Genomic DNA, 27646 nt, shown 5'->3' on the forward strand with positions numbered 1-27646 from the left:
ACCTGTCTTGTAAAATGGCATCAGGGCATCTGAGCCTCTTCATTAATTCATATAACCTCATCACACTGCATATTAATGACCACTCCACTACAATAAGTCCTTAACTTGTGATTACTGGAGGTGTGAAGAGGGGTAGAAATAGTCATGTGACACACGCGGACACACAAAAGGGTGACTAGAGAGAAGATTTAACGTGTTGATCTACCTGCCATCATCTTCTGGGCTTCGTATGGCTCCATGTAACCATCATTCTCAGTTGTCACTTTTTCTGTGGTGGTCTGAGTGCCGCCAGCCTGCTCAGCATCAAAAGGGTCCGCGTAGTCTTCAAGAATAATGAGCTGTAGGAGATTGAAAAAAAAAAACGAAAAGAAAAGAAAAAAGGTTAGGTTGAAGGAGACAAAAAGTGTGAAAGAGCAACTGGGGAATTCACATTGCTGCTCGGCTGAACACTCAACATGAGTATGGTGCTTTGTGACAGACACCACTTTGGCCCCGGACAGTACCAAGTGATATCCACTGAGGCAAGCCAGAGAATAAAGGGTGAAATACATAAATAATGCCCCACCTCTGCATGCCCCAGCACACCGCCACAATGCCTCGGCTTTTAGCCTTACAGCACACTCTCTGCTACTGCTGGTCTGCCTAATTATATGATAGCCTTGTGACAGGCCTACATTTCAAAAGTAGAGGAAAGAAGACCACAACTGCTCAACTTTCTTAAGAGAAACAATTTGGCAGATTTATGCCGAGCTGGCAGTGAGCCACGGCTAATTGCAGTCTTGCTTTTTTGCTGAGCATTTTGTGCAGTGGATGGCAATTAGGTGGATGTCCTGAGACCCAGAAATACAGCTCAAACCTTTAGGGAGCAAAGCTAGCCCACTTGTACAGTGCCTTGGGGGGATATTGCTTTCCTTGAAATGTTTGCTTCATTTATGAGCACGCCACTTCAAAACTATGGACCTTGAATTTGAAAGGATATAAACTCCCATTTGAACCATCTGTCCTCTTGAGCACTGGCTCTAATAAGGGTGTGTGACTGAGGTAATTTGGACCAGTGGCTAGAAAATGCACTTTTTCTCTGGAGCCTCTGTCTGCTCCTACCAATCAGTGGTTACAAGAGAAGAGAAGGGCATTGCGTGTTTCGTAATCTGAAAACATGTTAGTAAAAGGGTCTTTTTTTTTTAAAGGTCAGTGCACAAACAAGAAAACACCTAAATGAGTGTGTGAATATGTACGACTGGCACTACACCCAATGAGTCATGTGTAACAGGAAGGGATTTGGTCTCATTATAAACAAGCTCATCACTCATCTGGTGGATGGGAGCGGGAGGGGCAGAGTGGAGGTGGACTGAGGCTCATGCTCGCCATGCTGTGCCTCCACCGAGCCAGCGTTCTTTTGAGAGAAACCTCTGTCCATCTTTGCCGCAGAGAAAGCATACTCCCCGAAAGCCAACTCCATATGCAGGCCACCCATGAGAGTGCCACAAACAACCCTCAGGGAAGAAAATGCACAGATACACCCTCAAAATCAGTGCCAGAAGCGCACGAATTTTAACATCATCGATCAAGGTTAAGTATCATTTAATGCAGTCACACATTAAAAAAAAGAAGAAGAAAAAGACATCTTGAAAAGTTTCCAAGTCTTAAATGCAAGTAAGTTCACTGTCTAGGGATAATTTGTAAGCCGCTTAGTGACAGGGAAACGCTGGCAGGTATATTCCTGCTCAGATCATCCTCACTATATGTGGATTAGGCTATAATAGCATAGAAAGTAAAGCACCGCGGATGTGTTCATAGCAGCTACTCGGAGTTAAATCTGCTTTCTTCAGTATTCACTCTCCATCTGTTTGGGGAAAATAACTAGGACTTTTCTTCTGCCACAACATAATTATGGGTTCCTTGAATGTTTTGCTGCTGTGAATTCAAGCAGCGGGAAAAATCCAATACAAACATTGTCCTGGTTTGTTTTTGCGCTGCAAAAGATATACATATTTACACAAAAGCCAGATTAAAATTCAGGCAATCTGATAAGTGACATCTTTGCAGCCCAAGAGACCCTAAAATTATGCATCAGATCCAGTATCATTACCATCTTGCACCTTCTTGCTTGGAAACATAGCCATCGGTAATCATATTGTGTGGCAAATCCACTTCAGACACAGAAACTGCAAACACAGCCAAAATCTAAGAATAAGTAACCCTCATTAATAAAAACTGGATTCTCCTTAATGGCAAACAAGTCCAAGTCCAATAAGTGGTTTACTTATCGTAGCAGAGTGACTCAAGGTTTGGGATCAAACACTTTAAAAGGTGTATCATTCATTTACATAACTGCTTTCCTCCAGATAATTTCATTTTAACACAATACAACTGCATTGTATGAGTACAAGCTACAGCTCCCATGTTCACATAGCAAAAACTATACTATTAGTGTATGTTTACTCCTAGCGATGTGTGAGCTCCCTGCTTGAACTCAATCACCTTACCACTTAATGCACCTTCATCATCGGCCAAAGGATGTTTGAGCAAATTTCAGGAAATAATGGCAATCACTCGAGTAATGCGTGGAACCACTCCAAATGCATGACATCATACTTTGCTTTTCCTGTTGACATAATGTAGGACAAATAAAGGCTGGGCACAAAACTTCTGAAAGAGAGGGGATGGATGCAATCATGGATAGAAACCGAAGCCATCATTTGAGATTCAAACGCCATCCTTTGTTTTGCCAGAAGCTTGAATTTAATATTAATCAGTGCTGCAGTCTACCAGTGCTTAATGTTCAAGGCTTGAAAATGTTAGCTGCTTAATGAAGATAGTAGCATAGCACCGGAGGGCAGAGAAAGCAAAACACTTCACTCAAACGTAAGCATCATTTTACCTTCCTAAACTACAAACATAAAACAGCTATGTGCAATCAGTGATAAGTGGGTCTTGGATTCTTTTTCTCTGCTCATCTGCAGGAGCTTTCAGTATTTCAAAAACCCTTTAAATAATTTAAAACATTCTGTTTTGGAGCTACAATCAAGAAATCTGTTGGTTGGATTAAAGGGATGCATCCACAACTGTGATTACCGGTACTATTAATCATGATCTCTCATTCCTGCTCAAAAGTGCTTGTCATAATGATTTACATGGTAAAGTGTGTGTATAAATGAGGCTCATAGCTGGGAAATAAAAGGTTTTTCGGCATGTTGCTTGTGTTTGTATTTCAGTTAGTACCAAATTTAACTCATCTTTTTTTTTTTTTTTAATTCAAAACCAAACTTAAGTATCAGACCAACTAGTTTTCAGTCTCCCCACCAATATAAAATGAAACTAAGAAGAACTGATATATCGAGGTCATCAGTTAAGTTTCATTTTGAGTTATGAGGCAAAAAGCCTAATTAAAAAGAATGACACTAAGCTGTTTGATAAATACTTCACAAAAAATTGTAGACTGCATGGACAGTATTATTATTTTGGTCTTTAGACCAGTAATGTGTACACATTTTATTGTCAGCCACAATCTGGTAAGAACATTATGAATTTCATCCCACACAGGTCATTGTTTTGCACTTGGGGATTTCTGAACTATTCACAGTCAGATAAAGTCTATTTGGTGCCATCACACAAGCCCTGCAGTCCAATTCAAGATAGGACAGAGGAGGTGGTTAATATATCCAAATTGTTCCAATGTGTTCTTCTTGTCCCACTGCACTAATGACTACTTGTCAGTAGGAGGAACAAGGGGCTTTGAGGAGAGGGGTGCTAGAGAGCAGTGGCGTCGCCTGGGGACACACCATCTGCCTTGTGGCATGCCAGGGTGTGTCAGGACTGCAGCCAAGCCACACTTGTCATGAAAGTAAAATTCCCCCCTCAGCACAAGACTGCAGTGCCTCCATATATCAGGTCTTTGCTAAGCTGTGATGTAAGTCTATATAAATCTCACAAAGCCACCTGACGGGCTTAGGCCATGTCCCTGTGGTATCTAGGTCCTTTACTGGTCTGCAGCATAGAGAGAGAACTCACTCAATTACTTTCATTCCACAGTTCAGATTTCGGCTGGCCATGTCTTATACCTGCCAGAGCTCTGGCAGGTATAAGACGTGGCCAAAGAGATAGCAACAGACTTCTTGAAATGCACTGCGGCTCTCAGGAGCCGACGTCTAATCAGTGGGAACAGAGGGAGAACATTAGCAATGGAGGGAGGCTATAATAGGCACCTGCCACTTTGGCTCAATGTCCGTGATGCTAGAGCTTCTAGGATTACACTTTGATTTTACCCCAGTCTTCCATTAGAAGTGAGAAAACGCAGGCTGCAATCCTCCAGCAGTCTTAATGCATAATGTGTTTAGTCGGCTCATCAGATAATCAAGAACAAAAGAATCAAAACGAAAAAATTTAAAATCCACAAACTGCATTAGATGAAATTTGAGCACAAATGGTTTAAGGGCTACACAATAGACTACATCTCCATTGTTGGCATTTTACAACCCTAATCTATCAGCAAATGGATAATTTTTTCAGGAAACAGAAAAAAAAGACTTTAACCATAAAAAAAAGAGGAAAATTGGGATTAACACCACTCCTGTTAAATAAATGCAAGCAGAGTGATGATATTAATGTAATATATACATGAAGAATTGAATGCATCAGAGGCTAGTCAGGGTTCAAAGCCCTATGACTACTACAAAAGTCAGCAGGCTGCAGAAAGAGGGAGAAGAGAGAAAGAAAAAAAACGAAAGAGGACTGACGTGTGTGATTTATGTCTCACGCCACAAGGGATTTCAGCCACTGATAACCTAATACAAGTCGGTGCTTAGTGGGTCAATTGCATTAAGGCATTTCAAAAGGCTTCTTTGTTCTTGTTGCTCTTTTGTTCTTCGGTGTAACAAAAAAGGAAAGCATGCCACTATTTAAAGGACAGTCAAGTTAAAGAATATAGGAGGGAGGGGAGAAAAGACAAAAGCTGAGGAGACACTATTGGAGACTGACTTGTATAAAGTATGCTTTCTCCTGTGGGGTGGAAAAAAAATGTTCATGTAAATCCAAACTCAGCAAGCTGTACCTCATTGAAATGCCTCTGCTGATAGCTCTCCCACCTTATCGTTGTCTATAAACACAGGATGAATGCTGTGTGTGCAGTCATCCTAAGATAACGTGGCTACATTTCCCCCCCAAAGAACATACCAGTGAGAAACACTCCCTCAAGGCAATTTATTTAAGCAAAAGCGATCACAGGCTCTCTGTTGACATAACACAGTTACCATCAATAAGATACTTTTATGTTTCTAAGAAGCAAGCACAAATCTGGTTACATTTCATTGAAAGCCCCTTGTGCAGGCTGAGCTTTGCTGGGTTCTGCATCTCCCAAATAGATTAGGTAGATGGAAAACTGGCTTTGCCTCTAAAGGAGAGACGGTGCAGGAGTGCAGTTCCTACCATACAGACCTGACATTAATGAAACTTTATTGAAATGTTTCCTAAGAAACATGGTTGCTGTTAGAGCATTTTGCCTCTTTGGAAGCTTTGAAGAGCGATGTACGTCCTTTAAAGGCCTGCTTAGGAGTCTGCAGGGGTACCTAATCAAATTAATATATTTGCTCTAAAGGCGCTGCTTTGCAATCAGTCACAAGCTACTGCAGTCCATGCAGCAATGAAGAGCACTTCAGTGGAAATAAACAAAAATTCTGTTTATTTCAAGGTGTGTTCATTTGATTTGCTTTTAATCTAATTGGAGAATCAGTCGAGAGCAGCAATTCAGTGTCAGTAAACATGCTACTCATCCTTGTAAATCAGCAAGGCAAGAAAAAAAATGGAGCCTTCGAAGGAAACAAGATAAAAGCACCCCCCACACTTCTTCAGAGCATTTATAGCCTGATCAGGAGTCGTGTTGTAAAATAAACAGAAGCCCCTTTCATTCTCTTTTCATAGCACCATTTAATGCACCAGCAGCTACTATTAGCATACTCAAAAATACTACAGTCCATGCACAGCCATCAGTTTTGCACGTGTCGTCCTCAGAGACATCTGCATTGTGGGTGCTGACTTATTTATTACACCCCACCCCTGTTAAGATTTAGACCACATTAAAATGTTGTTCTGATCTCTGCACTCTTGCCCATGTGGAGCGGCTTTCGCACGCCAGCTCGGGTGAAGCTGGCTCTTTTGGCACAAGTGATTTAGGCTGTTGTTAATCATGGTTTGCATGGGAATGCTTCCAGATGCAGCAACAGCAAAACTGATACCGTGCGTCACAATTCAGTGGAGAGACAATCCGGCAATGTAGAAAACAGTTGAGTCAGAAAGGAAGGGGATGTAAAAGATATCAAGTACACCTGGATCGTCCCCACACCGGCACTGTGAGAGCACCATTAACTGTGCAGTCAAATAAAGACGGAGGAAGAAATACAACTGTCAACCACAACGACAGCAAGTGAAAATGACAGACGATGTTATTTTTACCTTCTCGTTATCTTTTTTCAGCTCAGAGTAGATGCTCTGGAAGTTCTTTGTGAGCTCATGAGTATCAACTTGGATAGTTGATACACATGAGCAATGTGGACTGATAACGAACACTTAGTGTATTTTGGGAGTCATCAAGGCCTTGCTGAAACCCATCTCAATGTGTGCATTTGTGCAACCTGTGCAGACACATTTGTGTTTGTAGGTTTTAAATAAGTATATCTGTATAGCGTGTGCCTTTACACTAAAGGTTTAACTATGTTCAGCAAGACTAATCAGCTGCTAGTGACCCAGAAAAGCACACATTTCACACTTTAACATCACCACCTGTGAGTAGACTTCTGTACCAAGACAACTGCCAATCATCAGTATCAAATCATTTGCCTTCCTTATCCCATTTACAAATGGATTAGGATTCTCACAGATCCTAATTCAATAAGGGAGATTGACAGAATCCCATAGTGTAATTTTTGAAGTACTGCCTTTGTAGTGCAGAGTTCTTTTTAGACATTATTACCTTCCCCAAAAGCATCTTTAAAAGCAAATGAGAGTAGGCTATAGAACCTCTACTCAATACCAGTGCTTATTCTCACCCTTTACACTTCATTTTGGTTGTACTTAACACAGAACACTGCAACCTCGACCACAATAATAGGGCAATTTAAACAATCGCTCCAATTAAAGCTGTCTTGTGCCTTTTCCTAATTTTATGTAGAGTGCTCACAAAATTAACTTTAAACAAAAGCTTGTTCTCAGTGATTATAATAATTATTAAGCCAGTCATTGTTTGCTATTGAAACAAATGTATGGCTTTTTGTATTGACTTGTTGGGGGAAGCTGAAAAAGTCAGAAGAAAGACAGTGTAAGACAAAAATTTGGTGGCATTTGAAAAAGGGGAAAGTAAGGGTTTAAATTAAGATTCGGAAATCATCCAAACAAGCTACAATGTGACATTTAAGCCACCAAACAATCAATTTTATAGGTCATGAAGTAAGTAGATATAAGTATGTTGTATGACATGGTCTCTCATATGAATTGCTCAAACAGGCTGCACCTGGGAAACAACATTTCCTGCAGATCTATTCCACAAATAGTATCCAGCGTGGATTATTTCACATATATGAAGAGCTAAATCTGCACCCCCACTTTTCTGCAATTACCTAATCTAACTTTCCTGATCTCCTGATAAATGCATAGTTTGTTAGCAGAAAACACCTCAACCTATCCCCAAGGATCCCATTCATTGAAACGCACTCCACACAGCCACTTAAAAACTCCAGCGAGGGGAAGGGAGGGGGGGAGAGAGAAGCCTGCGGGTTGCACCCTGTAGAGGGGACGCTGCTTTTAATATGTGACAGATATTCAAGATTAAGTACTTGACGACACGCTTGACAAAATCCAATTTCCTTTCTCTGTCCCCATCCCTGTGTGATAGATTTATTGGCAGTGTTTCTGCTACATACACTAAGTGGTGCAGCACAAGAGTCAAGAATAATTCAGGTACTGTGATGGAATGTAGGAATTTTCATTAAATATGATAATCCCGTGCTTGTGTGAACAAACAATTTGTCCTCAACACTAAAGGCATTATGGAAACCCTCAGTTTTAAGATATAAGAATAATTTAGGATGGAAAGAAAAAGTTGTCTGCCCACTGAATGTTTAAGTATGCTGCCATTTGCAGTGAAAAATGCAATATGCTCCCATTTGATGGTTTTACCATAATGTACAAACAACGCCATATTTTAATGATAGCTTCTATAAGACAGAAAGTGACAAACAGGAGAATAGGGCTTCATGTAATAACACGATGGGATCCACAGGGAAAGAAGCTTTGATTATGAAAGTGTGATTCACCGAGCAGGGAGGAAAACAAAACGCACTGCTGGCGTGTGGCGTTAAACAAAGCTAGAAATTTTTTCATGCTATGTGAGGATGAGCTGACTGAGACTGGAAGCTCTGTGGCCTCAGATTGCCTCTGCTTGGTGAGGATGTACTAAGGTTGCTACACACTGCCCACTCTGACAATAGAGCTAGCACAGGGTGGAGTTCCATACCACTGCTATTGCTACGCGGCTTCCCACCTCTCTAAGGAGCATAGCGAACGGCAAGAAAGGCTATGTTCGGATGGTTGAGGAACAGTCACTACTCTGTTTCCACAAAGTTATGTGCCTTTTGCCACTTGAAACTTTCAGAATTCTCAAGTAAAAACAGCCACCAGGAGCATTTTATTAAAAGAGGGAAAAGCAGAATAGGCAGCCAGAAAAGAGGGGCAAGCACAAACTTGTCAAGTTAAAAAGGGAATGTCACCAAGTTGTAAACACTTCCTGTCAGGAAGGGAGCACTTCCTTAATCCTGGAGCAACCAAGCCATTCTGCATTTTCTACCATACAACTTCAGACAGTGGTTTAATTCTATTCCTTTAATCTTATCACCAAAACAGCTGATAAAATAAACAGAAACCAACTTTAAGAAACAAAAGGAGTAAAATGCTATCTTGTCTACATAAATGATGGAGTAGCATTACAGCAGTTCTATTTTTTTACTCAAATCTTTTCTCATTCAAAGAATGTATGAAATGAAAAGTCTGGAATCCCGCTCAGAAGAAATGGAAGTGTTCGGCTTCCTGGTGGGCACTTAGATCACAGGGCAGCTCTGTTTGCAAGACGGAAGTCTGGCTGCCTCCTGCAGTGTGACACAAAAACAACAGCAGCCACTTGCATGCACCAGATTAGGAAAAAAAAGAAAAGAAAAAAAGCAAATCAGTCCATCTCTAGGACCTCTACAGCAAGGCAAAAAAAGAACTATTTGGTTACAGATGAAGTTTGCATAGCTTTTAAATCAGAGTTAGAGTGAGCTTGCAAAAATACTGCAAAAAGCCACTGCTTTATGCAAATTCTCTCTTTGTGTCTCAGATGGCATGCAAACTCATTTGTTTCCTTTTAATCTGTGTGTGACGATCTGCCTGCAGACCAGGGCTGCCTGCTTGTACACTCAGCTACACACACTGTCATTAAACAAAACAGAGCCATGTGTCTACAACTCCCCAGCCGCCAGAGCTGCAGCACTAGTCTGCAGGCTAATTGTGACCTGGTGGAACTATACGACTGATGTTTCGGCGCAAAGCTGGAAAAAGCAAATCGAGCAACAAACACAACAGACTCCATCGGGACTCTTTAAAGTGGGAGGAAGGTTCCCTGTTGGAGAGAAAAGAAAATGAGCAAACAATGGCTAAGGGCCATTATTCCCAAGACCTACAACTTTTATGCACACGTGGTGGGATGGCTGGGGAAAAAAAAAAAAAAAAAAAAAAACCCACCTTAGCCATGGTTAGTTATTACACTCAATGATGTTAGATTACAGTGTCATGATGTAAATGAAATGGGATTTGTGTTTCCACCAAAATGATATCTTGACAAAAAGCAAAACCTTTCCATGCTTTAAAAGAGTAACTATTACATGATGGCTCACATCTTCCACAACAAGATGACCTCATACTGTTTCAGAAGAGGTGGAGCTTAAACATTTGAGTTGTTAAACTCAGTGATCCATCCTTCCGTTCACAGAGCCCTTCTAAGATTCTTGTTCAGGTCAGGAATGCATTGTAAAGCTCTGTTATCAACAACAATAAAGCATAGAAACGATGAGTATAAAAATGCTTGGAATGAAAGGCTACATCTGTGACAGAGGGCAAATAAAACTTATTATTGGACGGTATGATATTAAAAAAAAAAAAAATGCTGTAGATGCTTAGCATAACTCAGGAAATTCAAGGCATTCCTGAGCCCTTTAGTGGACACATGGGCCAAAGTGGAAATTTGGCCAAAAAACACTCTTACAATCAAGCTTGGCATATCTCACCAGTAACATCACTGTCTAGTCCTCACTGCTATGATTCAGAAAAGCCATAACAACACCCAAACTCAATTATGTGACACAGTTTAACACAATTTATCAAAATAGTGAGTCACAATGTGCCCGCAACTACCGAGCATGATTATGAGAAACAGCAGCTGCAAAACACAAGACAGCACGACACAGCTTTCACACCAATCTGTTGATTATTTCAACTTGGGCAGAAAACTGTCACAGCAGAGGAAAAATACTTTAAAAAAAAACAACAACAACAAAACACCACATATCCCTTTTTAGTGCTGCTATACAATAATTCCATTATACTACATTTATTCAACAATTCAACATACAAAAGACATGACTTTAAGATATATTCTTCCAACTGAGTGAACACAAATAGGTTTGTGAAAGACTAGAGAAACAGCTGCCAAACCGCACTGCTCCGACAACCAGTCAGGCCTGCTATCAACCTCGCCAGCCTCCGTCTGATACAAAAAGCCAGAGAACTGCAAGTAAAAGGTGAGCTATAACAAAACATGATGGGCTCTCATGTTTTCATCCATTTTCTGGCTCCCTGAAGAAAAGCACTCTCGCAGACCCAGGTGATATTGATGTTTGTGCTTGACATTTCTCCTATCACTGGCAGAGATGAGACCGTGAAAGGCCAGTGGGATGCATTTATACAACTCCACTGATGTCTGGAGTGCCAGGGTGAAAGGCCAAGCGGAAATATTCAGGGTGTGGGGAAATGAAGCTGAGCAGAGATTAAACATGCACTACCGGCAGTGTAATGTGCATGCAGTCCAGACAGTCTGACTAATGCAAAAGACAAGGAAATGTGTCGGTAGAAGTATACGAACTCGTACCAAGTTTGATATTTTTGCATTCCCGACCTTTTTAAAGTAATACAATCCCTAAAGTTTACCCCAAGACAACAGCTATACGTGAATGCCATGGTAAAGTTAAAAAAATAGGAACTAGCACATTAACTTTTCCCGAGCTGATCATTTTTAATGCATATGGCTGATAAGATTGGATTTTAACCCTAGTAAATGTAGGAATCTTTGTGTATCAGACTCGTTTACTAGTTTATCGACAACTGTTCACCAATCCAGTTCAGTAACAAGGGAACGCATTAATGGGAACTTGAGTAAAAGCAGTGTCAAGTCCATTTTTTTTTGGAGGGGGGGGGGGGCTGTACTATCTGTTGGTAATGGAAGACACTAGCAGCACCTAGTACGTTCTTATATCCTCCAAGAATGCGAAAAACACTACCAATCTTGGGAGGGTATAACACTGCTTTTTCTCCTCCAGCAAAATCTATTGAAATTCAGAGTGAGGTCTTATAAAAAAGGTGCACAGAAGGAAAATAAGCATAGAGGATATCTGTCTATCCAGATGCCTCTGCAGGCTGCACAACAACTGTCTGCAAGCCTGATCCAACTACTCATTTCTATAGACAGAAATACAAGCTGGCTTGTGGGATCACTGAATCAAAGGGACTACGGGCAGTGAAAAGAGCCAAAGTTAGATGGAACAGCCGCTTCCCAGGTGCATTGACAGATACCGATGATGACAGGCACCACTCCACCCGGATGGAGCACCCTGTCAGCTCTCCGTTATTGCTTTTGTTTACACATTTTCAAATGGAGCTCATCACCACTTTTGGGTGTCCTTGAGAGAAGTTAAGTTAGTGCTGAGCAGAGCGATGAGCTGGGAGATGAGGCCTTTAATTATCTCCAAGGCAGGATGATAATTGATCATCTCTCTCAGCTCACTGTACCATGAAGGGCTTGGCATCATTAAAAACAAAATGCATCACAATACTTTGAAAATATAAATCTATGAGTTAAACGCCATAGTCTGCATAAAACTCCATATTAAAAGTGCAAATCAAAGTGAGCGCAAAAAGATTATTTGAAATTTTATGAGATGAAATGGGACACTTTGAAATTGTAAGAACAGATACAGTGTTCTCACTTCAGAAAATTCACTCCACTCTGCTATTGGCATTTCAGGCATTAGGCAAGCAGTGATATAATTAGAATTCATGAGTCAAGTAATTAAAACATCAATGTAACTGAGCAGTGCTGTTAAGACACTAGTGTGCTTTTTACAGAGTCTCCTAGCAGTCAGCATTTAGTCTGCAGCTAGAAAAATAACTATCACTATGACTGGGCATCTACGCTTGGATATGTGCTACAAGGTGGAAACACACTTCTTTTTATTATTATGCAGTGCCTAAAGAAAAGTAGCTATGAAACTGTTAAACACGAAGAACTCACAAAGACGACCACCTACCTTTAACCTCTTAACATTAGGCTCACTGCAGAGATTGATGGAACACACAACTTCATTAACAGCATTTTTAAAATCCACACCAGGAGAATCCCTTTAACAAGGATTTACAAACAATTACCATGGCCGGCAACAGCCGGAAAAGAAATCCTCAGCTTCCACACAAAATGTAATCCTCACAAAAGCCTCACAATGCTCTTTCAGGAAGTTAAGGAGCGTAGCTTACGGCATTTCAAGGGCTTTTCTCCAAATTTCTCATCCATCATTTAGAGAAGTAAATATACGGGACATACCCATGCCCGTGTTTTTTTGTGGGGGAAAGATTTGTGAAACAGTGTAATATTTTTTGGCGGCTATTTTTGCTACTTCATCTCACTCCTCTCTCCGTTACTGCACATTTTTATTGAAACTTCATCACCTGACAAGAAAGCCTTAAAAACCTTCTCTTGACATACTGCTTAAGCTCACCAGCTGTCAGTACTGATTTAGCTCATCTATAACACCAAACATGCTTCTCGGCGTGAGGCATTTAGCCCATACTATGCCATCAATTGTCTGTACATTAAAGCCATATGTGCACATATGGGGAGAGAGGTGAAGCGCAGATGCAAGTGTAATTCTAAATTAGGGAGATCTAAATAAGCTTCAATTAACAAGAGACAACTGTAATTTCTTTAATCAGCTAGAACAGCTGCAGTGCCTCGGTTAAAACTGTGCATTTTCGTTTCCTGCTTTTTCTTCTGATAACACATAGCTGCCTGATTCTCAAACCTGCATACCAAGTTAATGAGGTCTGATAAAAAACAGGAAAAAAAGAAAACGGGCTGACAGTGTGGGAAAACAAACACTGACACAGAATATCATTTTATGAGTTTCACTTGGTTCCTGTTTTTTTGTGTTGAGGGTGTATGGGAAATTCAGGGGATGGTAACAATCTTCTTGCGCGTCATTAAACCTGGACTTCCTTTGCTCAACACTCTTGTGGCAGGCTGCAGACACACTGGAGTATAAATGAAAGTGTTGAACATCCCAAATGTCACAAGACAAGTGTGAAAGGTGCTGGAGGAAGTAATATGCAGGTGAAGCCAAGAGGACCACAAAAATGTTATAAGAGAGGTGACTGAGGCGTGCTCTGAGTTGAGAGCACAGGCTTCAGTTAACAAGGTATGCAGAGACTGAAAATATTCTTAAGCTGGATCAATCTCATAAAACTACATGTCCTTACACCCACTAATACCAAACATCTCAGCTTTCTCCAAATGAACCCAGTGCATGCATTCCTGAGAAGCCTGGCATGACAGCATGCTCCAAGACACAGCCTGCTGTCTGGCTGTCAGTCTCCACATTCACTCTGAGCCAGTTAAAAAAGCAAAAGGTGCGAAGTATGTGCTGGCAGTGCCAGGAGAGGATCAAATTAGAGCATAATATATCCATAAACTCATCACAAGTAATTTCCCTCTAAGACAGCAGGCTTTACTGCAATGAACATTCGCTAAATTGGTGTGTCTAGCTAAACAAGATTAGATTAAAGTTAAATTAAAGCCACTGTGTCTAGTCGAGATCACACTGTTGCTCGAGAAGAAGCTACAGATGGGCTGACAGCAGTGTGTCTGCACGTGAAGGCTCAAAAGGTGAGCGAAAGATCATTTTTGCATTAAAATGAAAATCGGGCATATCACCTGACAAACTGAGCTATTTATCATACGGGATACAGTCTCTGTGTTGTAGCTTAGACATTTTACGGGGGCTGATGTCGCAATTCTGGTGGAAAGCCGTTGTGCGATTGTGATAACAAGTTCTGCCGGTTGTGACGATTAATTTCTCACAGCAGTAAAGTGCCATGTTCACGACACACGTTTTCCCTTGAGTAAAGTTTTAAACGAAATAACTCTAATTTGGTTTTGAGGGAAACGATTTGTTCACATACAAATATTAGTGGAAGGCAGAAAGTTGTTACTCTGTATGCGACTTGGGGGCAGGTTGAAAGGACCAAACTTTACCCACCTTCTCCTTGTTGTCGAGGTCCGAGGGAGGTGAAGTAGGAGATTTAACGCTCCCTACAGGGACAGCTTGGGTGACCGTGACACCCCCGCCGGGAGCTGGGCTGCTCTTTTCGATTGTTTCCACCTTGATAAGTCGGTGCTTTGGTGACACATACTTGATATCCGGTGACCCCACAGTGTTCAAGCTTGGGGGGAATGAGATATTTCCACCTGGAGTGTACGGATCCTCGAAATCCAGGTCCTTTTGTAGTTTGTAGGCAGCGACGATGTCCGGCTGAGCGGGACTCGGAAAGGTGGTCCCGGAGCTTGTTTGTTGGAAGCCAGGCGCACCGGGCACACCGGTGTGACAGTGTCTGTAGTCCGGTTTCGGAGGAGCCGGTGGTGGTGTTTTGGTAGTTTTGAATCCTAGGTGCTCCTTGAACCACTTGGCCATGCTGCCAGTTCATCGCTCTCAAATCAATTCATGTAGTTTAGTTCCACCTTTCGTGCCAGAGCAGCCCGAGTCTGGTCATCAGTGAGGGATTCTCGGGTCACACGCGGCCAGCCGACTGGCTTCGGAGCGTGTCGCCAGTCTCGTGCGACTCTGGCAGTCCGAAGAGGACTGCGCGAGCCGGCCAAAGAATAGCTACAGGCACTTTCTGATCTGCTCTGCCGCAACTCTGTCCCCGTCACACACACGCACACACTCTCGCGCGCACACACGCTGCTGTCGCTCTAAGCGCTCGGCTGCGATCCACGTCAGGTTTAAGCAACATGGGAGCGCTTGTGCAAGAGGAACACACGCCCCCCACACTCCTCCACAACCTGCCCTCCCTACCTGAGAACACTGCACTGCCACCTACCGGACTTCGGGAAGCTTATCGTAACCGTCGAAAGCACAATCGCACCTCTGTGTACTGACCAAGAAGAGTCTAATCTCTAGCTTGTCTCTCTACTGGCATCCACGAGGACATGTTCTGGTAAATGCAGGGCATGTCTGAGCTTCTGGATGTGAGGCAGCCGTTGAATAACAAAGGGAAGTTTCTGAAACTTACTGCTGGTCCTTGACAATACTTGATGAATCGCTTGCTGCCATATAGTTGGAACGGTTTATGTTGACTTTGAGGTAGCTTACCAGTGAAATTGAGTCATTAAAATAAATAGGACCTGTCCCATTCTTGTGCGGTTGTCCAGACATATAAAGCAGTATTAAAAGGAGACCTTTTTTCACCAGTGGATCTCAAGGGTAAACTGTCATTTGCTTATTCTCGTTGCTCTCATGTCCAGATGGCCACTGCAGTGTGTTTTAATTGCAAACTGCATTGCAAATGACCAGCTAGAGTCTGAATTAAAATTGCGTACCTTCCTGCTAAGTCCATTATACAAATCCACGGGTAGAGGATGTGATTTGTTTAAAGCAACAATACAAGTAAACATCTCTCTCCAATGTGTCTTTCAATCTATTTGACTGATAGGGTTGTGGGGCCACAACACTAATTGCCTTTGCAATAGGAGCACAGATGAAAAAAAAAAGTCCCATTCCCCCTCCCAGAGACAGCAACAGTCTGCATTAATGGGAGTCCTGGCTGCAGCGCAGCAGGTTTTTATGAAGCAATATTTCTTTTTAATAACACCACACACACAGCCTTGAGCAAGTCATGGTGTGCAGATCAGAGTTTAACCCTGGCAGGCCCCTGGGAGAGACAACTCCATGCTCTAGAGATCAAAACTAAATCTATTATTTCTGTCCTGAAATTCTGCCATTTCTGCACATTGGACTTGCAAAAAAAAAAAAAAAAAAAAAAAATCTGACCATTGTAATTCCCCTGCACTTTACGAGGACAATTTTACCTTGCCACCAGGGCATTGATCTGATCAGCTAGTGTATTATGCATTTAAAAAAGCTTTAAAAGACAAGGAATAGGTTGGGATAGGCTTAGTTATTGCAACACTGTTCTTTTATTTCTTGGAAAGATAGTCTTTCAAACAAAAGAAGACAATGATTTAGGCTGCAGGTATATTTCAAGTTTGCCTTTACAGTACACACTGCATGTTTAACTGCTCTGCTGCATTTAACCGGACTCCCAATGTAATAAATACAGAGAGTGATGCTAGCTAATAACCTGTCTCCTCCTATAGGTCTAAGAGGATCTGTGTTAGGCAAGAGCAGGTGTGTCATTTAGGTTGCCAGGCTTGATTCATATTACAGATCCTTTGTCCCACTGCTGCAAATGCATTCACCAGTTTTCTCCAGCTGCCTTCAACAACACTATTTAAAATGCAAACCCTGTAATCCAGCACCTCATAGGATTCAAATAGAGTCTTATGGAGCCTTCAAAAGCAGGGTTTGATAAAAATTAATTTCTGAAGATATAGTATTGAGGCTCCTGCCTCCCCACAGTCCTGGTGAATAAGCTGGAGAAAGCTGATGTACGTATGGATGGATATATAGGATCCTGCTTAAGCCATAGTATTAAAACCGTGTCAGAAATGTTGGTAGTTTATTGGCAAAAATATCAATACTTCTCACAAGAACAGACAGAAAAACCTTTCATACTTACAGCAGTGACAACCCCTTCTTTCAAAGAAATGGACTGAGTCAGAATTTGCAGGTACATCAGCAGTGTTTGATAAATATGCTAAACTGTAGATCTCTACATTCCCACATATGCATTTAATCTAAAAGGGAATCTGTTATTCTAGTGATCATTTGATACTGCACAAGTTATTTGCTGTTTAAATGAACTGCGAGTATCATCAACAAAGTGCTACTAATTAAAAACAAGTTACTTAGAGGATCTGGCGCAAACTTTCCTTTCATCGAGGTGACAGTAATAGGGGTGTTAGCATGGCAGGATTTTCATCTACAGAGTTCAGACAAGATGACAGCTTAGGTTTGCTCCAGGTGAATATTAATGCATTCAGGAGTTACTGCTGGCAACTCAAATGTTTGATATGCAGTGCAAGACATATGACAAGTTTATTTTCCTCTTTACATCTGCTGGCTCTGAAAATGTGGGAAGAGAAAATGCCCCAGTGACGGCTGAAAAACTTTAAAAAGTCATATCAACTAAATATGAAACTAGGCTACGTATTCTCCATTTTTATATTTTTAGAGTTTAATTTAACTTAATGTTTTGTGTTAAGATACAACAGTTTTTTATAGACAGTTCAGCATCTTCTAAGCTCACTGTTTTCGTTATTGTAATTGCATGTTTTATTATCACAACAGCTCAGCAATAACTACTCACAAATCCTTTAAAAATGTTTTTGGTAGCATTTAAGCTGTGCATATGAAAAGCAGCTGGTAATCCTTCTCACTTATGCTGTGAATCTGTGAAATAAACCAGCTGAAAAGAAATTACCGTATGTGAAAAATTGCTGAGCAAATAACTGAAGCACTCTATATAAATATGTATGTTTATGTTCAGTTTGACTAATACATTTCTCAGTGGTAATGAGCAAAATCCAAGATGACATGAAAACAGCTTAAAAGAATCCTAATCATATTTGCATGCAAAACACACTGTTGTCATGCTAAATTGTGCTGTAGCACACAAGACCATTGTTGGCTTCCTGACACCTAAAATAAATGTAGCAAACACAAATAAATAAAAAAAAATAAATGTAATGTTTATTTTTCTCTGCTTTGCATTTTCTAAACGCTCCTCACTCTTTACTTTCTTATTCATGCTTTTTCATGCTCCCACACTGGCACATATACACTGTGTTCTCACCACCACTGCTTTTTTGTTTGTTTTTTAAAAATCCACCAGGTCTCTTTTGCTAAATACACACTAAAGTCTACTGTCCATCAACAATTGTATCACCAAGATCCTCAAGCAAAAAAAAAAAAAAATCAATATCTTATTGCTCATGTAGACAGCAGAAGACAGTAGTTGGACTGTGAAGCTCCCATTGTGAATGTACTGCAGGAACAGTTTAAAAATGAAGTGAAGCAGCTGCTGATAAACAGAAAGTATGCTTAACATAACCTGTTGCCCTACTGAGGACCAGTTAAACACTGAAGTTAAACCATTGCTTTCAACCATAATCAGTAGGGAATCAGTAGAGAAACATAACGTAGCTAATCCACTATCTTTACAAAGATATCCACTGGTACAGATTTAGTGGTATTAAACACATTACACCAGTCAAACATAGGCTTTAATCCAGTATATATATAACATGTCTAGAGACTCTACATTATGAAATGTCAAAATGAAATTTAAGATATAACCTCTACAAGTTCAGTGCCCAAACCAAAAATGGAGTTTGGAACAAAAGTGATGAAATATATACAGAAGAGGTTAGAGCACCAATACATGCATGCTGTTCTGTGGGGTTTCATCCCTTGTGTCTCTGTGTGCGTCAGTGTTTTGCGTTTCTTTAGTCTGACTGTGCAGCTTTGCTTGCTTTCCCATGGCTGTCAATCAGAACGCACACTGGGAGCTTAAAAGCTACCTCCTTTAGCCTCCCATTTAGCAACAGCGTGTATGTCATCTTTGATTGTTAAAGAAACGATGGCCGCTGCAGACCGGTGCTCTGAATGCATTATAATTATAATTACTATAATTACTCATTTGACTCCATCTGCTCAGATGTAGGTGGGGATGTACATTATATGGTGTATGCAGACATTCACATGCTGACTTAGTTTATATAACATGCTTTGATGGTGAAGGTGCAGGTGCAGTGTGTTGCAGTGAAGTGAAGCCTGACCTTGTTAGCTAAAGCTATGTGTGTGTCTCTCATCTTGAGTAATTAAAGCAAAACAATTTATGGTCTGAGAGAAGGAGGATAGAAGTACTATATATGATCATTTATTAGAATCACAAATAGCATAATATAAAATACTTTATTATGCAATATAAACTTTACTAGAGTAAGAATGTATAGAATTTTTAACAGTAAAATAAATTAATAGGAGTTTTTATTCAGTATTATTACATAATTTGAATACAGCTATTGATGCATTAACTTACTGGCCATATCTCCAGGTTTTAGCTGGTTAAAGATGAAGCTCATTTGAATTACCTTATAAAATGTGGGGTAGTATAAAATTCACTGTTTCCAAAACTCAGAGTCTCCTGGTGAAGATACGTTTGTCACAAATCTTTTCTTACCTGCTCATCTGCTTCAGGGTCACAGGAGCTGGAGCCTATTCCAGCTGTCATGGCTGACGATGTAGACCCAGTCTATCAGAGTTTCACCACTCTACAGAGAGGCAGAAAACCATTCACATCTATGGCCAGAAACTAACTGCTCATTCCTCCCACAGTCTTTAAATTTTTAAGGAAAGTGGAGCAGAACTCAGAGAGACCACAGACAGGTACAGAGAGAACATCCCAACTCATCATCATCCCATATAAAGCTGCTTCCTAGAAGATTCAAACCCAGGACGAGTGATAACCACTGCAGCACTCTCCTCTACAATTAACAGCTCCTCAGACAGGATTTGAATACATCCAAGTATTTAGTTCACCCACAACATTTCAACCCTTATAAGCTGAGATAAAATCTGAAAACATTTCCATGGCTTTCTCAGTCACCCGTTCTATGTTCTTCCATTTATGTTAAATGGGTTAAGGTTGTAGGTAAATGACTGTGGAGGAATGGCTATGGCAATCAGTACTTCTTGATCTTCTTTGGTTGTGAAGTAGATCTCACAAAGCTTTGAGGTCCATTTGGGCTCATTTAATTAATTTCGCTTTCTAGACTTGAACATTCATACTGTGCTTCACTATACGCCTGTGATATCATTGTCTTTCCTGTCCACCTATTTACATCTGTTTCAGCCATAAGTCTAACATTTTGATAAAGTAAACAGTTAAAAAACACTTGGTCTCCACTAATAAGCAGAAAAAGTCCACCTTTTTTGCATACGGAAACACACATATCCATTAGTATTTTAAAACATAAACAATTTCTGCTCAGTGTTCAGATTTTACATTGTACCTCTTTTTCTGAAAAGCATTATTCTTTCTAACTCCCAAACACTATATTCAAGTCCCCTAAGGTTGTGGTGATTTGTCATATTCTAGAGCTTGTCAGAGCTTTCGTGTGTAGAGTCTGATAATGTTCCTTGTACATAAAATCAACAACTGTGTGAGATTTTTCAAAGGCTGGTTTGCATATGTAGTATGACTCAAGCTGCAAACTAAAACCACTGGTTTATTTGCTTCTTGAAGACCTAGAACCTAGAACCAGATGGAGAAGGCCTAGTTCTATTTTTTTTAATGGAATTATTGAAGGCATTTCTCTGGTATCCCTAAAAACTCATTCCTCACACTCGCACAAATCACGTATTGCTGTTATTGCAGGGTAAACAGAGTATACCCAGACTGGCTCAGATAAGGAATAGATCTAATCTCAAATGTTTGATGTTGGCAGAGTGTGACCCTTCCTCAGCAGTAGCCCTGTTCCCTTTTGGCACTCCCAACTTTGAGGGGTCCTCTGATCCAGTCATGTCTCGCTGGACACTTCCCCGTGTATCGTCTTTGTAGATTTAATAACATTTAAAAATGAAAGTTGTAGCATTGTCAATTATTAAGGAGCTGCAACACTGAATCCCCTTGGAAAATCTTCTGCTGACCTTGGTTTAGCAATTCTCCTATCACTCTCCCACTGAAGCCCTCAATTTGTCGGCAAGAGAAGCACTCCAGCTGACATGTTACCTTTTGAACCCAGCTAAGTGTGTCACCCAGTTTGATAAAATACACACTGTCATACCATGCAAAATAAGGATTTACTGCCTATTAACTGGGATCCAAGTGTGTTCATGGGTTGGTTAAGAGGATGGTGCAAAGCCTTGCTAAGCCTTGCTAACGAGAAAGAATATTCGACATATATTCTGAGTGATTGATGTCGTTGCCAACAGTAACAGACATGGATCAACCATGATGTGTATGTTTGGAAGTAAGGATTTCCCATTTGCACGGCATATATAAAAAATATTCTGCAGGTAAAACTGAGAAGAAAAATCTGTTCTTCATCTCATTCTTTTATGTTTATTCAGATTGCACTCTTGGGGATTACACGTTTTTTCTGGGTACGAGAAAGACGGTCGTTTAGTATCACTGTTACTCACGGGAGTGTATTGTGTGTGACTGTGATGAATCAGAGCAGCATGGTTCACAAGTCTGCCTCTTCAGTCAGTGTGACACAGTCAATGGCCTCTGACGAATGAAAATGTACTGCTCTTCTCTCTTCACTGTCCCTTTATTATGCACTGCCAGTCTGCAGTGCCATGTTTGGACATGACAAGAAAGGCCGAAACTTCAAAAACAGAGAACAGAAAACAGAGCATTGTCAGCGAATACAGTAACGTTGCTGTGAGGTGATTAGGACACCATTAGGACACATTTTGATGAGGGTCACTGAGTAGTGACCTAATCAAAATAAGATTAGGTTACTACGACTCCCTGAATCAAACTGACTTAACCTTAAATTGGTTGTATAATTTTAAAGCTCTTTTTGCACCAAGATTAGTTTTGATAATATTTCAAAAAATGCAAGCATTCCACCTGCCAATAATAACAACCCTCTACATATTTTTCCTAATTCGCCCCCTAGTTATAGTATCAGCAAAATGATTATTACTGTGTGTCAGTGATACTTCAGCTTGAATGTGATTTAATTATTCCAAAGCACAATTACGAAAGTATAAGTCCCAACAGTTAAACTCATATTGATTGCCTTGCTGGAGGTTCGAGTGATTCGATAGCCCCCCATTGCAACTCCCCTCATTTTCTTTTTCATTATAAATCTGAATGTATTTCTTCAACAAAGAAAGTCTCCAACTGAGCAGGTAAATGGTGGCTGGTGTGCAATAAGGTGAATTTGGCAATCTTAACAGCAGGCCTCATAGCAGCCTATTAGTGCCAGTCTTGTGGTATATGGTGAAACAGCCTCCAAGGATCAAGGGCTTACATAGAAGATGGATTTTGCTTAATAGTGGAGCTGCAGAGAGCTGTAGAGAATCGTAGAAACTCTCTGGGGTGTTTCTCACTGAAATACTCTGTACAGCAATTTTGAGGGGCTGTAAAACAAGAAAAATGTTACCCAGCGGCTTCTGGCATTACTGCTATTGTCATGCAAATGCTTCAGCAGTGACTGGCTGTGCATGTATCAAAACTAATAACTGCTTTATTGGGTTTTTCATGCAGTGTCAGAGCCAGAACTGATGATGGCTGCTCCCTAAATGTTGCCCTGACTGACATCTTTTTATATAAATAATAATGTAGTTAAAATGCATCGGTCTAAGCAGAGTATTCGACACAGAAGGCAGCAGAAAAGGTTCCTCCCTTTCTCTGACTGTACATCAATATCCCCTGCAATAGATCAAGTAAGGATAAAGACTGCTGATGAGTTTCTTGGGAGTTAATTGCCAAAGTGATACTTAGACTGATGGATGAAGGTTAACACATTTACTATTAAGGAAATCTGGAAAGTTGAGATAACACGATTCTTTATATTAGTATACTTCATGAGCTATAAAATATATAAAACTGTGATTGTATTATTGATCCCTGCATTGTGTTTTAATGTTGCGCTTGGTTTGCTGCCCTAATCTTTAGTTTATCAATAACCTGTTTGCCTTCTAATTGCATATTGATTCAACAAACATGGTTGTTGAACTTTTTTGGTGAATTTTCAGACAGATCTCTGCAGCCCTTTTCATTTTTTTTCGAGGGGTGTACAAAACATATTTTTGTGCCCTCCGTGGGCATAATAACTGTTTGTCAAGCACTGAGAGACACAGTTTTCTGTTTACATGCAGAAATGCCCGTGTTGTGGTGAACTGCAGATGGTGAAGGTATCTGCTCTGAGCTTTCACATTCCACTAAACACGAGCATCCAGCATTCTTGAGTACCTCTCTAACACCTTCTTGGACAAATTAGACACAGCTCAGTAACACTCAATGGGCTTCACCCATGGGAAATTATCACAAGACAATGGGCTTCTCATCTTCTTTTTATGTTCTGAGGGGGAAAATGGAAAGAACGAGCGAGGGGGCAGAAAACACTTTTGAGAATTCCCCTAAAAAGAAATACAGAGACTGGCTGTATGTTCGACAATCAAAGAGCTGTGAATAATAAGCAATTTCATCGTCAGTTTGTCATCGCACAGCAGCGGATGCCTCAGACTCTGTAGGTGTAGTGTTTTAGGAGCGATGATTGCATCCTGAAAATGATGGATGTGTGCTAGATAATCTGGGAGACAGGAGGATGTCCAAGATGCTCAGTGGCTGATGACTCGCCACTGGCACCCATAACCGCAGCCTCATTACACACATAGCCCGAGATAAACTCTTTATCCTGTGGCATGAAGATTAGACAGGTGATCTCAGTAGTCTTGCTCAATTAAGCAGAGCTATTCACACCCCCGTTTCAGGTGGGAGTCTGTTAAAGACTTTTAAAGAATAAATGGGAGCATTATATAATGAAAAAAATCTCTTTCTGTTCCCACACTCTGAGGCAAAGTGGCAAAACTGATTAATTTCTCACTTGTGAAATGTCAAAATGACTTAACGATATACAACATATGCAAATGTAAGGCTCATCTTGCTCTGGAGGAGATTTTCTTTTAGCTCATCCCTGGTGTGAGCTTACAAAGGTTCTATTAGCATATGGTTTTTGGAATGGATGGCAGCATCAAAGCCTGTTATAGAGACGCACTGACCTGTTTCAAACTGTTGACCCAAACAATCCAGGGCACATTTCATCTGATAGTACGGTTCAGTGACAGGATGAAAAAGCCAGCCGGAGTTCTAAGTCTGCTGAAAGGAAAAGGACAATGTGAAAAATTCACTTCTGAAGACGTTGTCATGTTTTTTTAATTAACAACAACAACAAAAATAAATCCTGTATAACACCACTGGGTTTATACGATTGCAGTTTTATAATAGGATCAAACAAACACGTCTATAGGTCTTATCTAGCAGCTTGGTGAGGGTGCTTTAGACCTCTATCATCTAGTAGAATGAACTTCACCATTGCATGACACTGTTGAGGTTGTGAGTTAAGAGTTGTATTGCAACTAGCTTTGGGTTCATTTCTCCCTTGTGGGGTTTATTCTAAAATGTAAACTCTGAGATAATTTTATCTCTTAAAAAAGAAAATGTATGACAGCTGTTGTGTACATAGCACACCATTCCAGTAACAACTTCTCCACTAATTGAATCAGTCTGTGTGTTAAGCTTATGGTAAAGCACACACCAGGCAAACATATATTTCCCACTGAGAGACCCAGACTTGTTTTCTCTGGGAAGCCACCTTGGCAATAACTAGCAGTAGTTTATTAGATGTATCTTTATGTGCTGTGAAAGCCGGGAGAGCTCCGGGCGGTTGTCTTACCCTTCCTTTCCTCTCTGACTATTGTCTCGGTGCAGCTGTAATTCTCAGCCTGTTAGGCTGATAGCAGCCATTTGAAATCCACACTTTCTCCACATAAGTATGTGCAATGTCAAAGGAAGCTACAATTTTTCCCGTGTATTTCAGACGTGTGTGATGATCACTTGCAGAATTTTGCCAGTGATGATACCCTTGTACATCAGGAAAACGGCTCATAGCTCTGATGTCTACATTTCCAGTAAATCACCATGGTCGTTTAATCCCTTAAATTAAGAAGTTGTCTAATTAATTTCCCTCATCATTTGTTTATCTTCCTCAGCACTGGCACAGGCATGTCAAATTTGTTACAGTTTTTAATTAAAGATGATTTTTTGATCCATTTAATGGATTTCTTTCAGACAGTTTTTTCCCCCAGATCATATCCTGAGGATCAGGATGACATATCTGCTGTCTATGGAAACCTGGGAACTGTGACCAGAATTTAAAATAGTGTAACTTTATATAATGGACTGGAAATGTTAAGCACTACAGATTCTGGTTATACATCCAGCACAGAGTCTGTTAAAATTGCTTATTTTTTCTTTAAATTGTGTTTTATTTTTCCTTATTTAACTGAGAAAAGCTGAAAAAACAAGTCAGTTTTTTGAATGAAAAATATAGGGGTATATAGTGAGGGTGCACACTAGTCTCTGAATGGGTGTTTTTTTGCATTAAAGTTCTAATAACTAGATGGGTGGACAAGACTGCTGGGGAATTTGAATAAGTAATGCTTACCAGAATAGAAGGTCAAAGTAAGTCTCCCAGTTGACAGCTGAAAATCCAACTGGCTCCTTTGGGACAAAAATGAAAGGTGTCCAGACATATCTGCCATTTGGAAGTTGCCTTGGCATAACATGATCTGTAAGATGCTGCATTATACAAACAGCTCTCCAAGATGTATTGGGTAATTATTTAACCCAGCTGTGCAGTGTGCTTAAAATACTTGGAGTTATTTTGCATGTACCCTGACTGCCTTCAGCATGACAGAAATTGAGTTCTAAATGGAGCGATGCACACCTTCTCTGTTTCCTGTGACAGCTCCTCCCCTGAGAGAACAGTCTGTGTCTTCATAGTGAGGAAGTTCTGGGAAGAACAGAGAGACAGACAGAGAGTATAAGAGAGAGATATAGAGGATACTGGGTTCAGTGTACTAAAAATATTCTTGTGCACCATGGCAGTCCATGGCTACATCTCATGACCCTCGTGTTTCTTTCAGAACTACAGCAGAATTTTCATATCATAGAGAAATGTATATATTAGGTCTTAATGCTGGACATATTTTCAAGTATATATTTCTTCTTTTGCTCATTCTGTTGAAAATTGAAAGAGCAAAAAAAGAAAAAAGTGCTGCCATGCAATTACACCACAGGTGGACACGTGACCAGGAAAAATGCAGGACAGGCGTGATCCAATGACCACCGCATACATTTCTTCCTACAAAGGGCACCGTTTTATCATTCTCTCCGAAGAATACAAGTCATGTCCCATTCGAGTGAACATAATTAACATCCAGTGATAAAACAAAACCCCAAAGGAGCTGTCCACACACAATATATTTAATTGAAGCAAATGATATAAAAGGATAAATTGTGAGTTATATTACAGGGCCATGACCCAATAGTTCGACCATAAACTATTATACAGGCACAGTCATTAACTGTTGAGCATTCGTTAAACAAAATGGTTCCAAGCAATGAAAACCAGGCAGGAACTTGGACAGTGGGGCTTAATCACCCCATCCTGTTCCCTCTTCTCTAAAAAAATAATGGGTGTTTTTAAGTGTGTGGATATGCATGCATATGTCGGTGTGTGTGTTGGTCATGCTAATAAACCACTTTGATGTCTACCCTCACCTTTGTGTGCTCGTCTGATCAGACCTCTGACAATGCCTCACAGAGGTCAGGGCCTCTGCAGACAGGTTGCTGGGCTTCTGATCTACTGACTTCATTTGCATTGCACAAATGCACTGCATTGCATGAAAATTCAAGCGGACAGTTTTCTCTGCATTCACCCGGTTGTGCAGATTCACAACCATGAGAAGATACTTGATTGGCATATATACCAACTCACATTCAGAACACAAATGAACACACATGCACATACACTGAAATCCTTGTCCTTGTGCATGGTTACTTCCACCAAAATGATTCTCAATAAAAAGAAGGTTCACAGATGATTTCCTTATTCTTCTTCTAACATACTGTTTTTCTTCTCCAGACAAGACACGCTGCCAGACACTGCATTTTAATTCTAGGCAAATAAGAGTTTGTGAACAATTATAGAAACAAAACAAAGCAGTGTGAGAACACATGTTGCAGAATCTTTCCTTAGCTTTAGATCACTATGATTCTTGGTTTTTAATAAAACATGTTCCAGATTGTGAGTACGGCCTATTTCAGATCAATTTAAAAAGAGAACAAAACAGCTTAAAATTAATATGATTTTTTAAATAAACTGATGAACTTAATTTAGTGGTTATATCAAGGTTGTTCCTGCAGACTGTTCAGGTAGATGGACGACCTTAGTTAATTAGATAACATTACTGACTACTTACGAATGCAGCATTGTTCTAGGGAGTGCATTGCACAGTTTGCCCATTAGTCTCATTAGTGCATTAGCCTCAGTACTCTGTTTCACTTGCTAATTACTGAGTGTTAGAGGAACTGGTTG

General features: G+C 40.4%; 1 protein-coding gene and 1 long non-coding RNA gene across 5 annotated transcripts in view; one reads left to right on the forward strand and one right to left on the reverse strand.

Annotated features, from left to right (window-relative positions):
- shf (Src homology 2 domain containing F) overlaps positions 1-15443 on the reverse strand; it is a 102516-nt gene extending 87073 nt beyond the window's left edge. Inside the window, exons 1-2 of one of the 4 annotated variants that reach the window (XM_025907388.1) lie at positions 14604-15443; positions 206-338 (exon numbers count right to left, since the gene is read on the reverse strand). In XM_025907388.1, the coding sequence (XP_025763173.1) occupies positions 206-338; positions 14604-15035 (565 nt within the window). In that variant the 5' untranslated portion in view covers positions 15036-15443. The remainder of the gene's footprint in view (positions 1-205; positions 339-14603) is intronic. The other 3 variants (XM_005447611.3, XM_005447613.3, XM_005447615.3) reach the window with 3 other exon arrangements.
- The window catches only part of LOC112846950 (uncharacterized), a 43188-nt gene continuing 29128 nt past the window's right edge, over positions 13587-27646 (forward strand). Inside the window, exon 1 of the long non-coding RNA XR_003220176.1 lies at positions 13587-14230. This is a non-coding gene — a long non-coding RNA (uncharacterized LOC112846950). The remainder of the gene's footprint in view (positions 14231-27646) is intronic.

This window comes from Oreochromis niloticus, linkage group LG1, assembly GCF_001858045.2.
Source record: "Oreochromis niloticus isolate F11D_XX linkage group LG1, O_niloticus_UMD_NMBU, whole genome shotgun sequence".
In the NCBI taxonomy this organism is placed as follows: domain Eukaryota; kingdom Metazoa; phylum Chordata; class Actinopteri; order Cichliformes; family Cichlidae; genus Oreochromis; species Oreochromis niloticus.